Here is a 14,135-nt window from a genome sequence, read left to right as displayed (position 1 = left end):
GCTGTTAAAATATGTTGATAACGATGAAATGATGATGTAGTGTGAAAAAATATTGCACTTCTCTTTTCATATTCTTTGAAGCATTTCTATAGAAGTAATAATATTCATAATACAAGTACCCACCCCCAAATAACTCTGATTAAGCTAGAACTTGGCGCGTACCGTACTTCGTGACGGTAGTTAGTTGTAACACATTTTTGGAAAATCCACCCTTTAATGGTTCTATGCACGCTCAAATTCTATTAGTTTATTATGTGGTTACATGGAAATGGTCTCTGTTTCATTATTTCTACCATTGAAATATTCGTAATTTGTTATTTTTTTGGGTGCCGTATTAAATTACTTGTTATTATTATTCTGAAACCAATATTTTACTGTCTAGTTAGTCGGTCATTTTGGAAAATTAAAATCATAAGTTCACCTATAGTTTTTTGATTTAGCTTCGCTTGGAGTTAGTTTGTTTTGTGATATTTTAATTTATCTATCTATACTAATATTATAAAGAGAAAGAGTTTCTGGTGTTGTAGGCGTTAATCTCTGGTTTATTCTTTACAAGTTTGCCCTTTACTACAATCACACCTGATGGTAAGTGATGATGCAGACTATGATGGAAGCGGGCTAACTTGTTAGGAGGAGGATGAAAATCCACACCCCTTTCGGTTTCTACACGACATCGACGACGGAACGCTAAATCGCTTGGCGGTACGTCTTTGTCGGTAGGGTCGTAACTAGCCACGGCCGAAGCCACCCACCAGCCAAAAACTATTTTGGCTGTGGGAAGTGGGTTATACTGAACTTATTTTGAAAATCATTTTACTCCTAGAAAGCTACGTTATTTGTGAGTGTCATAGGCACTTTGTTTTCGTATTCTCATGGGAAAAGGATTAATGCGGCTAAAACCACAGGGCGTCGTTTTAAATAAACTGTGATTTTCTTGTTGTTTCGCTGTCATACTTTTAATATTGTGCCTTAAAATTGCTGAGCTGGATCCTTTTTCGAAGTTGTGCTAAATATTACACAGTGGTATTCTGATGCTTAAACTACTTTTGGTTTTTGATTGTGGTCTGAGTTTGAGAGAAAATGCTTTTTTCTTTCTTTCTAAAAATATATTATATACGAAACCAAAGTCTCCCTGTTTTTGTGGTCGATTTAACCCTTTTTAATGACAGCGGGGACAAATGTGTCCCTAGCAGATAATCAGAAATATAACAATAATTATATAGCCAATACCCATTTTTTATTAATGTTTAAAAGCATCTTGAGTTTCTTTTTACTTTTAACATTATTTTGGTAATGCGATATAATGACTTCAGTAAATCTCAGGCAAAAAGTATCAGCTATCACCCAAAGGGACAGATTTGTCCAAAAAATTTCTAAAAAAACTATAATTATTTTAATAATGCAGTATGTTTACTATATGCATAATTAACGATCAACAGCGGGGACAAATGTGTCCCTAGCAGATAATCAGAATTATAACAAGAATTAAATAGCCAATACCCAATTTTTTTTTTAATGTTTAAAAGCATCTTGAGTTTCTTTTTACTTTTAACATTATGTAATAACATATAATGACTTCAGTAAATCTCAGGCAAAAAGTATCAGCTATCACCACAGAACAGAGATCGCTAAAAGCTAACGCTGCTATCACCCACAGGGACAGATTTGTCCAAAAAAATTCCAAAAAAACTATAATTATATTAATAATGCTGTATGTTTATTGTTTACTATATGCATAATTAACTATCCTACAAAGCTGTTTTAAACCGTCCCATTACCTTGCTATCCTAAAAGGGTTAAAATATACCTGAGGCAATAATAATATTTAACGCTGCATTGTGAATCAATCGTAATTCAGTGTGAAATATTATCATTTCATTATTATGGTCGACCACTTATTGTCCATTTTCGGTTAGGAGGCCGTGATGGGAAGTTGATTTAAATGTTTGCGGATTCCGTGTGCATTATTCGAGTATCTATAACTAGTATTATAAATTGGAAAGTAAGTTTATCTGTCTGTCTGTCCGTCACGTTTTCACAGCTAAACCACTAAACTAATTTGGATGAAATTTTGTATATAACCAAATTGGACATTAGAGCAGAATATATACAATTTTATATTCCACAAAAAGCCCTGGTTCCCGAGGAATTTTAGAAACTTAAAAAAAATTTGACGAACGTTTGATGATGATGAATTTAGGATCTCTCAAATCCTATCCCACCGTTGATAGAGACTTAATTTTAATTTAGGTTTAGCTTTTATTAAGCTAACACTATCGAATAATGATTAAATTCCGCCTTATCGGCAATAAACTACCGGCAAGAAGGAAATTTGCATTTGGAAGGCTCCAGCGCTCCACGGAACAATATGAGCTTTATATTGCTTTGCATGATAATAACGATCGCTAGCTATCGATCAATTAATGATGCTAATTGAAACCATTTTATTACACCTACCTATGATTACAACTCATTTTATATACGATACAATTAATATTGTATTATTGTATTAAACGCCAGTAACTTCATCCGTAGTGATTTTTATTTTATAGTCCGTAGTTTCGAGCCTACAGGGTCAGGCTGTATCACATATAAATAAGGGAGTTCTTTTTTTTTTTTTATATGTGATACGGTGATATGGAACTCAGATCCACCATGCTGCTCCGAGCAGGTTGGCGGGTAGTTTCGCATATTAGTAAGTAAATTCATGTAATTATATTTAAGATAAGAAAGAAAGAAGAAGACTGTCTTTCAGTATGGAACCGCAGTGCAGTTCTTCCTACTGACTTTCTATTTTTCATTTCTCTCTCTTACTTTTCGGCTTGTTCTCTTTCCTCTCTCCTAATCATAATAGTTCTCAGCATCTGTGAGTACTTCCTCTATTCCTCCTCGTCTGCTAGGACAAGTATGAAAAATCTATACTAATATTATAAAGCTGAAGAGTTTGTTTGTTTGTTTGATTGAACGCGCTAATCTCAGGAACTACCGGTCCGATTTGAAAAATTTTTTCAGTTTTAGATAGCCCATTTATCGAGGAAGGCTATAATTCATCCCTGTATTTCTACGGGAACGGGAACCACGCGGGTGAAACCGCGGAGTCGTCTACTAGTATATTACATTCTGATATTTAAAAACTAAGTGTAGGTGTATCGATAGATATACCAAATAGACATAGTTTTTGTTATTATGTGGGTAGTATTTTAATCGACTTGACGCGGCTGCGCCCGCGCCGTCATGTGGCAGTCCGGATTATAGACTAATCACGTATACAGTGTTTCATTTCCATCCATATAAATATTAGAGAAATAACAGTGGCGACGAGTTATTACGAATTATTACGCGTGTAAACATGGAAAAAGTATCAGTTGGATTGATAACAGTGTTTAACCACGAACAGCAAGACTGGGACTTGTATAAAGGACGGTTAGAACAATGGTTCCTAGCGAACGAAATAAACGATACCGACGACAAGTCGGGTGTGAAGCGCCGGGCGATCTTACTAAGCAGCTTAGCGGAAACGACGTTTAAACTCATAAGGGATTTAGCACTACCTAATGAGGTTGGATCTCTTTCATACCAGCAAGCGGTATCGTTACTTGATGGCCATTTAAAATCAAAAAAATGTGGGTTCTCGGAACGGTTCAAGTTTCATGGTGCCCGGCAAGAACACAGTGAGTCCATTAGCGAGTGGGCTGCCCGTGTACGTGGTTTAGCAATGGATTGCAAGTTCCCCACAAGTGTTTTAAATGAAATGCTGCGCGACCGGTTCGTCCTTGGGATGGTTCACGGCAAGGTTCGGGAGCGATTGTTCGAAAAGTCTTTAGAAGGGCTCACAATGGAAAGGGCGGTACAAGTGGCTGAAAGTGTGCATTGTGCCGTAGAAGGTGCGCGGCAAGCGGTCCCACAGTCACAGGTTCAGGATTTGACCTTCTCGCCAGTCGTCGAGGTGCATAAAGTGTCGGCCCAACCGGCCGGCTCTCAAGGTAGAAAAGTGACAAGTGCTAATAAAGGAAGTGTCGTTAATTCCGAGTCGGTAATTAAAAAGGGTAATAATTAGAATAAGGTCGCCTCGACCGAGGGGTTTTGGGGAGGGGGAAGGGGAGGGGGGGAGGTGGGGGACCTCCCTACGTTATTTATTTACCGCTGAAAGTAGTAGTTTTTTTTTATGATTTTTTTAAATTTACGAATTTTTTAGGTTAAGTACGTATATTTGTAGGTCAAACCTCACTGGTATAATCACGGTTCACTCACAATCATCTTATGCATCACTTGTAACAAGATAATTCACTTTTTTTTTACAAGAAAACTAAAAAAAACTTAATAGTATTGTAAATGATTAATTAATATTGTAAAAAATAATGACAGTTATCAGCTGTGTCAACCATAGACCAAGTTTTTTATGACTGACACAGACTACGGCTCTGGGTTCCAGATTTTTGACATAGAATAGCAAATTTGTCACAGATTAACAAATACTACTAATAAATTCGAAATTATTGCCAAAATTAATGGATGGATGGATATCATCTTTATTGTACTGATAATGCCAAACTTCTTCTGTGCCAAAGTTTTAGTAATGGCAGAAAGCATTTTTAAGTGGCTACGCCAGAAGACTCGCTTCGTCGCCCCTTCATTCAGCTTCACCTATTCGGACCTTAGTTTCGCTACAGAGGTCGCCGGCTCGCTTCGCTCGCCACCTCCCCCTTTCGCTCAACTAGGCCTCATAGGTTTGCTTCATTCAGGACCTTCTTCGCGAGCTTCTGGCTTCGCGCTTTACAAAAACACTCTAGGGGTAGGGCAGACAAGACTGCTTGGAGTCGGGGTGCCCAAATTTTGTAATTATCTAACACTATTTCATTATCTGTGGTTATTCTAGGTTTACTGTCATGCATCTGTGGCTAAAAACACGTTTGTTAGGTTAGTCTGTGACATTATTGCTTTAGTCAAATGAAAATTGACAAAAATATTAATTGTATTTAATTATTTATGTTTTTTTGGGATTTCTTGTTAAAAATGTGTATTATCTTGTGTTGTGAGTTATGCTTGTGATAATTGTGAGTGAAAAAATATAAAACCAGTGACTTTAGACCATGAAATCTGGCCAAAATATACGCACATAACCTAAAACTTTTTTAACAAAAAAAAAAAAACTATCAGTCTCAGCGGGTAAAATCATGTTGTAGAGGTATTATTAGACTCCACAATATCCTCTGATATCATCATCTTATTTCTAGGAAGGCGACCTTATTCTAATGCCAACCCATTAAAAATAATAGGAAGTGTGAAGTGTGCGGATCCGTAAACCACGGGAATCAAGTGTGTAGATACAGGTTTTACACCTGTAGGCGGTGCAGGGTCAAAGGTCATTTGGCGCGCGTCTGTGTAGCAGACAGAGGGCGCGACCAACAACATTTCTTACAATATTGTAAGGAATCTCGGGCGGATGGCGATGATGGTAAGCGTCTTATTTTTAATCTTCGCAGCTATCGCGGCGAACCGATGCGGGAGACCATAGTGGTGGATAGCGTATCTCTGTGCTTTGAAGTAGACACCGGCTCGGCCGTTACGGCGATAGCAGATTCGACGTATTATAAATATTTCGCTAAACATAAGTTAAAAACCAATACCAAATTTTTACAAAGTTACAATGGCAGCACTATCGATACAATAGGAGTGTTACCTTTGCAATTTACATACCGGGGCAAAACGGAAATCATCGACGTATATGTGGTAAAAGGCGGTGGCCCACCCTTACTCGGTCGTGATTTTATATTTAAATTTAACTTAGAAATATGCTCTGTAAATGCTTGCATACCGAAATTAGATTGCGTTGAGAAGCTAGTAAGCGAATACCCTAAATTGTTTTCCGATTCATTAGGATGTTGTAAAAATATTGAAGTATCTTTGAGTTTGAAGCCTGATTCAAAACCGATTTTTTTTAAAGCGCGTACGGTGCCCTTTGCCCTCCGGAAAAAGTTAGAAAAGGAATTAGAGAGGTTAACGTCATTAGGGGTCATTGAACCGGTGCAATTTTCTGAATACGCGAGTCCTATAGTGCCCGTTTTGAAAAATAATGGTGACATAAGGGTGTGTGCAGATTATTCAGCTACGTTAAACAAACAACTTTTAGTTGAAAAATATCCGCTTCCACGAATTGAGGAATTATTTTCTAAATTGCATGGCGGAGTAAAATTTTCCAAATTAGATTTGTCTAATGCGTACAACCAGCTGAAATTAAAAGAGGAATCGCAATTATTAACGGTCATAAATTCTCACAAAGGTCTTTTTAAGTACACACGCCTTGTGTTTGGATTATCAAGTGCACCGGCTATATTTCAACGAACCTTAGAAATAATTCTATCAGGCATAGATGGAGTACTTCAGTTCCTTGACGATATTTTAATTACAGGAAAAACGGAACAGGAACATGTAAATCGGTTAAATAAAGTTTTTAAGAGATTAGAGGACGCGGGGTTGGTATTACAAAAAGATAAATGTATTTTTTTTCAGGACTCTGTATCGTATCTGGGTTACATTATTGATAAAAATGGATTACACAAGTCACCAGATAAGGTCAAGGCTATTCTTAACGCGAAAGTCCCTACGAATGTTAGCGAATTAAAATCATTCTTGGGATTAGTAAACTATTACAGGGGGTTTATTAAAAATGCTTCAAGTATTTTAAGTCCTTTACATTTGCTTTTGAAGAAAAATGTTGTTTGGAACTGGGAGGAAGCACATTTACAGGCTTTTGAATTAATAAAAAAGCATTTAGCTTCGGAAAATACCTTAGCACATTATGATCCAGACGCAAAAATAGTTCTCACTGTGGACGCGTCACCCTTCGGTCTTGGAGCAATTTTATCCCAAATAGGGACCGACGGGTGCGAACGACCTGTTTCTTATGTGTCTAGGTCATTGAATTCAGCGGAGAAACAGTACAGTCAAATTCAAAAGGAAGCTACGGCGATTATTTTTGGTGTCCGTCGGTTCCATCAATATTTATATGGCAGAGCAGATCCATTTATTTTGAGGACTGATCACAAGCCGTTGTTGTCTATTTTTCAACCTGGTCGCGGTATACCCGAAATTACGGCCAACCGCTTGCAAAGGTATGCGTTGTTTTTGTCGGCATATAACTACAGCATAGAATACGTTAGTAGTGCAAATAACTCTGCCGACTACTTAAGTCGCGCCGTAGAAACGCCGACGTGTAACAGCACTACGAGTAAGAATGATTGTAAGCGTGTAGTAGGTTATAGCGCAAATGATAATAGTTGTTATATGAATTTCGTGTGGGACGCTAATTCGATGCCCGCAGTTTTCCAGGATGTGTTGCGGTGTACCAAATCTGATAAAAATTTGTCAAAGGTTAGCGATTATATTTTAAACGGTTGGCCGAAAAAAGTGCACGATAGGGATATAAAGCCTTATTTTAGTTGTCGGAACGAGCTATCGATTGAGAAGGGTTGCGTTATGAGGGGGGCTAAATTAGTTATCCCAAGGCTATCCAACAAACAGTCATTAAGGAACTTCATACAGGTCACTTGGGGGTAGCTAAAATGAAAGCTACTGCACGAGAGCGGTTTTGGTGGCCAAATATGTCCGCGAGTATAGAAGCAGTGGTAGGTAACTGCGACGTGTGTATGCAGCTGCGCCCCGCGCCCCGCCGCGCGCCGCTCACGCCGTGGCCTTTTCCTCCCGAACCCTGGTACAGAGTCCATGTAGACTTTTTAGGGCCGTTTAATAATAAAGTATACTTAATAGTAGTTGATGCTTATTCTAAATGGGTGGAAGTTTATGACGTGAGCAATGGTTATAGTTCTAGAGTAGTGATTGAAAAGTTAAGTGAAATAATGTCGAAATTTGGTCTTTTTAATACTATATGTAGCGATAATGGTACGTCTTTTACATCATCAGAGTTTAAAAATTTCTGCAAGTACAATGGAATAAATCATTTAACTTCACCTACGTACCATCCGGAAAGTAACGGCCAGGCAGAAAGTTTCGTGAAAATAATAAAAAATGCATTAAAGGGCATTTTGTTATCTGGAACATCAAAAAAAGATATAAACATTAAGTTAAACGAATTTCTATTTCATTATCGCAATTCTACGCACTCCACCACAAATCGGTCTCCAGCTGAGATATTGCTCGGTAAGAACTTACGATGTAGGTTAGATTTATTAAAACCGGCGCAGCAATTATCGCCACTCGACCGAGCGATGTCAAATAATGTAGGGAAAAATCAGTGTTCGCAGATTAGGCACTATGATGGGAAAAGAAAAATAGATTTTATAATTGGTGAAGTTGTGTTAATAAAAACTTATAATAAACCAGTCAGTGTCTGGGCTAAAGGCATTATATTGAGATAACTAGGCCGGTCCGTGTACGTAGTGAGACTTACAGATAGTAATGTGGAATTTAAAAGACATAAGAGTCAAATTTGTAAATTGAAGGGGGAAAGAGAGGTCACGGTTGATGAAGAGATCATTGCGAGTAACGAGAACGAGTCAGGTCCAAATGCCATATTACCTCCGGTGATATTGAAGTCGCAACCAACAGGTTCTCAGACTCGGACGGCAGTAGTAGAACCAGCAACCTGTGGTAGTGAGATTACTAACCAGAGTCCAGAGATACCGCATATGAGACCAAATCAAGAAACAAACCCAGACCCAAGCACTTCGACGTCTCCGACTCATACAGCCGTCCATTCACCGGATGCTAGAACCCCCAGATCCAAGCGGGCTCGCAAGCCTATACATTTAGACTACAGAAAATATTTCTGATAATTATTTTTTAATTTGTGTAATTGTAACTATTGGGGGAGGGATGTTATTATGTGGGTAGTATTTTAATCGACTTGACGCGGCTGCGCCCGCGCCGTCATGTGGCAGTCCGGATTATAGACTAATCACGTATACAGTGTTTCATTTCCATCCATATAAATATTAGAGAAATAACAGTTTTGAATAAGTAAAGGCTTTTATTTGATGTAAATAGAAAAAAAATCGACATTTATATATTCGCATTCTATTGCCAAAACAACGCACATGTTTTCATTTATCTATTTACTGGATAATCCGCGGTTAACTTGACAATTTATGTCGTCCGCCATAGAAATTCACCCCAAAAATCTCACACAATACATGATTCGGCTTATCGGCGAAGGGTGAGTGACATACGTCAAAATTAATTACTTTGACCCAAGGGACGTTGGTGGTAAATTTTAGGCTGACACAAACTCCAGACAATGGTATCTGTACATTTTTTTATATATTTTTAGGGCTCCGTACCATATAAGGAGTAAAGACTGTTTGTCTGTCTGTCTGTCAAGTCCATTTCTCTCTCAGATCGTGTGAAGTTATCAAGCTAAAATTACAGATAATTATGTAATGATGATCTACAGCTACAGTCCCCTGAAGTTGAAAGAAAATAAAAAAATAAAATTGGTTGTCTGTAAAGTCGGCTTACTGACGATAGTTGAATATGACGACGTCAGAAAATACTGATGGAATGGTTGCATTTTTCAAAAGAGAGAGCGAGAAGCGAGAGAGCTACTTTATTTCTTGTAAAAAAAGTTGGCAACCCTAGAGCGAGGGAACGACGCATGACGTCATCTTTTTTCGAGTTTGCATCAGGCTTCATCGAATTATAAGACGTTGTCACGTCAAAAATCAAACTGCTAAGTTAACGTAAAAAATATATGACCGGTTTTGCTGCAGAAGCGTAATAGTTGATGGAACTACGTCTGTCATACCTTTGCATAGGTTTTCAGAGAATGCAACAGTTTAATCTCTAAGGAAAGTAACATTTAGCTCGGATGAAACCATGCATGTATCCATCAGTAGCAATCCTATGATTATAAGGAAACATACCTACGAGTTTGCAATTATTGTAAATGTTGTTATCCTCAGGGAGTCATGCAGTGATGGATTAAAAGTAGGACATTATTATTTACATAAAATATGTGGATACAGTTAATCATTATTTACATTATACCTACCTATTTGTTACTGTAACTTTGGTTTTATGTACCTTATTATTTTCCTTCAAAGGTTGAATATTTGAAATTTGTTGGTTGAAATTCGTCAAGTTTATGAGGATGGCTGTTTATGTACCTAATTATGTGACACTTTTTGTTTCTTGTACAATAAAATAATAAAAAAAAATAATAGTAATAGATTTGCAATGGAAAAAAAATGTCTATAATAGGTAAGTATTTAGGAAATATTGATAAACGACATAGTGTGTTTTTTACTACAACAGTACAGTACAAGTAGAAGAGTCGAACACAGTTGTGGAGTAATTTTAGATTTAATAACCCCAGCTGCGACGTAATAAGTAATTAATTGATCCAGCCTTAACATCATATTAACCTAGAATCTAATGCGCTCTCGGTAATCTGGAATCGAGATATTTTTAAATATTTGTCATGATACCTTGTTATGTCATGACTAATATTGACAGGAAGTGGATCTTGTCAATACGAAATATAAAATGAAAGCAGAGTGCACTGCTTCCCGTTGCAACTCAACAATCTACAAATTACACCTCCCACTTAAATTCCTCTACCATTAAAATATACGTTTACTCTCAACAAACTCAAGCGAGATAGACTTAAGTGGCTGCGGTTTACACTACAAAGACTATCGGTTAGTACTCCATTTATCTAAGAAAAGAATATTAAAATTTCGCTAAGCTTCATAAGGAAAGTTTTAAAAGAATTTGCATTTTAAATTCTTTCGCTGATCCCACTGAAAGGTAAGCGAAGGTAGCGCAATCACTTAAGTCATAGACAATTTTTATATATCTATCACCACTGAATATAATTTCAGCTAATGTACAAAATCAGCATAAAATGAAAAATGTGCCTGACAGTACTTTCGATCGATGTTATTTCTATTTATTTCTATTTTTTTGAGGATCCCCTTATAAAAAAAATCTACCATTATTTGTTGTATCCATAATTATTTCAATTGATTGAGCCGTGATAGCCAATAGATAGATAGGTCAATGGATATGACCTCTGCCTCCGATTTCGGAGGGTGTGGGTTCGAATCCGGCCCGGGGCATGTACCTCCAACTTTTCAGTTGTGTGCATTTTAAGATATTAAATATCATGTGTCTCAAACGGTGAAGGAAAACATCGTGAGCAAACCTGCATGCCAGGGAATTTTCTCAATTCTCTGCGTGTGTGAACTCTGCCAATCCGCATTGGGCCAGCGTGGTGGACTATTGGCCTAACCCTTCTCATTCTGAGAAGAGACTGGAGCTCAACAGTGAGCCGAATATGGGTTGACAACGAACAAACGAATATTTCAATTGATATTTTATGATTTCTATATTTTAAAGGCCTAAACCTCGTTCATAATCTTATGGCCATAATAAACTCTGGTTTATAAACACGCTTCAGCTGAATCGCTTCGCTAACCACCCTCGCTGACTGAAAACCGTGACAGGAACATAAAGTAGAATTGGCGATTAACATTATGATATGACATAAAAGCAAATTTAACATAAATTGGTTAGTTTAAATTTGTTACGACGGTAGGGTATTATTATCAGCCTATAGTAATGGCTTAGTACAGGGCCAGATCTCCCTCATTATAAAATATGGAGCTTAGACCCACCACACTACTCCAATGCAGGTGGGTGGACCACTATCAGATGTTAATGATAATGATCAGTGGTCCTAACATGCGACCAAAGACATATCTTGTGAAGATAAAGAAATAGACACAATTTCAACCAATAGCGGCGTAGTAGTCCCTCTTTCGTCCCTACGCAATGAAAGAGGTGGCGATATTTCCGGTAGCGTCGTAGTACTTATGTCTACTTCTCTTCATGAGATACGATGTGTGGTCGCACGTTAGAGACACAGAAACTGACAGATTGAAGTTTTCTCCGGGGCATGGGAATGTAATACCACCAAACTTTCCAATTCTAGGTTGAAAGTTTTGCTGAAAATATCACAAACGACAAAACAGCTTGTATACATGCTACCTATAATATGTATAGCTATTGTTAAATGGTGATAAACTAATAAAGAGAAAAAACCTGGCTGAGTTTGTTGTGGGCTCTTCTCGGACCAAGACGCTTTGGAACCCTCGTAACTTTAATTTTAAGTTTTCGACTAATTACCTATTATCACCATTATCTTATAATATTAATACCTGACGTTTCGAAAATGCTTGTAAACAAAGCCTAATTGAAATAAATTATTAATAGAATATTTACTGACTGAAACGAATATCTTAGCATTTCATGGATTCACCGTGCAGGTGCCGGGTCCATCGCGTGATAGAGAGAAAAACACCGAGTAAAGTCCTAAACTAGTAAAGGTTAAGGAATTCCTTGAAGATCGATCAACACTCCCCTTCTCTGCTCGTGTTGTTATCCCTGCCTATCCAAATTTGGTAAGATCCTATTAAAGCAGCTTTGGATACTTGTTCTAATATAGAACTAGCTGCACTTCTAGAGAGGCCAAGGTCTTTAAGCAAGTTATAGAGAGATTTTGCTGGTAATCCTCTCGCACCTACTTCAACGGCATACAGACTAACTACATAGCCATTTTTAGTTAGTTTATAATATTTATTCACTTATAAACTGTAGTCCTTCGAAATGTTAGTCTCCCACGGCACAGTAAGTAGTCACAAAAGAAAAAAAAGCCCGAACTTGATCCTAAGATTAATTAAAATCTATTAAATTACTTTAATTCTTAAGATTATTTTATTCTTGATATTTCTTAATAAAATAATCGAGGCTACTTTACTCCTCTTCAGGGATGTTATTATATAAAAGAAACAAACAGAGATGTTTCTATACGCCACAGTCAAAGTTAAAAGAGGTAAGTTTCCACGTATATACCTCACGTACTCGGTCCAATTAAGTTCACACTATCTACCTTTAATTATGTAATTACCTTCTCTCCAGAAAGTTAGAGAGACTTTAATTACTTTAACTTTTGTCAGAATGGTGTTATCTTGGGATGTTTACACAATAACTTTTATATATTTTATTTGTTTAAAATTATTTATCTTTCTATACTTATAATAAATCTATAGAGGGGATTAGAGAATTCGAGGGGAACTTTCGAATATTATAGGGACAACTAATCCGTTACTGTTTTCATTAAGTTTTTTATAAAGCACTACAATTCAATAAGTCTGGTGTTAATCTGATGATGGATGCGTTTAAATCATAAAGATTTAGGATTTTCAGACAGTTCTTGCACAAACGGCTTGAATTCATACATCACTACCTTGATAGTGCTTTCAAACTGATCGCACTGAGCAAACTGAGAAGTTAGGTAGCATACGATGTTATTTTTCGCTTTTTAGTTTAGTAAAAATCTATACTAATTTTATAAAGCTGAAGAGTTTGTTTGTTTGTTTGATTGAACGCGCTAATCTCAGGAACTACTGGTCCGATTTGAAAAATTCTTTTAGTGTTATATAGCCCATTTATCGAGAATGGCTATAGGCTATATATCATCACTGTATTCCAAAGGGAATGGGAACCACGCGCGTGAAACCGCGCGGCGTCAGCTAGTATCTTTATTATTTTGAAGTCAGTTGTATTTTATTATTATAGAAATGCAAAGTAGAACTCAAACATTTAAATACACTTACGTATCTACATGATAACGTAAACTACGTCTGGATAAAGTAAATTAAACATTACGCTTATTGTTGGGAGGTATTTTAACAAAAGTGTACACATCGTGTTATAAAGTTTAGGGAATCCCACCGAGAGCAGGTGCAATACAAGTTAATTAAAGAGTTTAACAAAACAGGGACCTTAACTTACACAGTTGCGGGGAAAGTTTGTTTGAACATACTCGTAGGTTTGTGGCATTCCTTTATAGTCTAAGAGACGTATAAGAAAATACCCTAACCCATCTGTTAACTGGATGAAAGGTATATAAAATTAAACGTGTCAATAACTATATTGCCAATTGGTTGCCTTAAAAATTTCAAGCCATGTTATGATTACAATTATGTCCGCAATCCAGGATTGAATTATTGCAGCCAACCCTATACCACCGTATTCGTCTTGAAATTTTAATTTAACTTTAGATTTTTAAATTTAAAATTCAATAATCAGATCTGTGCTGTTTGTATCTGCCTATA

General features: G+C 36.9%; 1 protein-coding gene across 1 annotated transcript; it reads left to right on the top strand.

Annotated features, from left to right (window-relative positions):
• The first annotated feature begins 3,181 nt into the window (after positions 1-3,181).
• LOC128199231 (uncharacterized) lies at positions 3,182-8,921 on the top strand. Its single transcript, XM_052887844.1, has 2 exons — positions 3,182-3,983; positions 8,253-8,921. Exons 1-2 carry the CDS (start codon positions 3,350-3,352, stop codon positions 8,264-8,266), a joined length of 648 nt encoding a protein of 215 aa, XP_052743804.1. The 5' UTR covers positions 3,182-3,349; the 3' UTR covers positions 8,267-8,921.
• The last annotated feature ends 5,214 nt before the right edge of the window (positions 8,922-14,135 follow it).

This window comes from Bicyclus anynana, chromosome 2, assembly GCF_947172395.1.
Source record: "Bicyclus anynana chromosome 2, ilBicAnyn1.1, whole genome shotgun sequence".
Lineage (NCBI taxonomy): Eukaryota > Metazoa > Arthropoda > Insecta > Lepidoptera > Nymphalidae > Bicyclus > Bicyclus anynana.
This window is presented reverse-complemented; position numbering and strand designations above follow the sequence as displayed.

Bases quoted from the DNA above. Each gene is read 5' to 3' on its own strand.
- LOC128199231 (XM_052887844.1), top strand. From the start codon at position 3,350: ATGGAAAAAGTATCAGTTGGATTGATAACAGTGTTTAACCACGAACAG.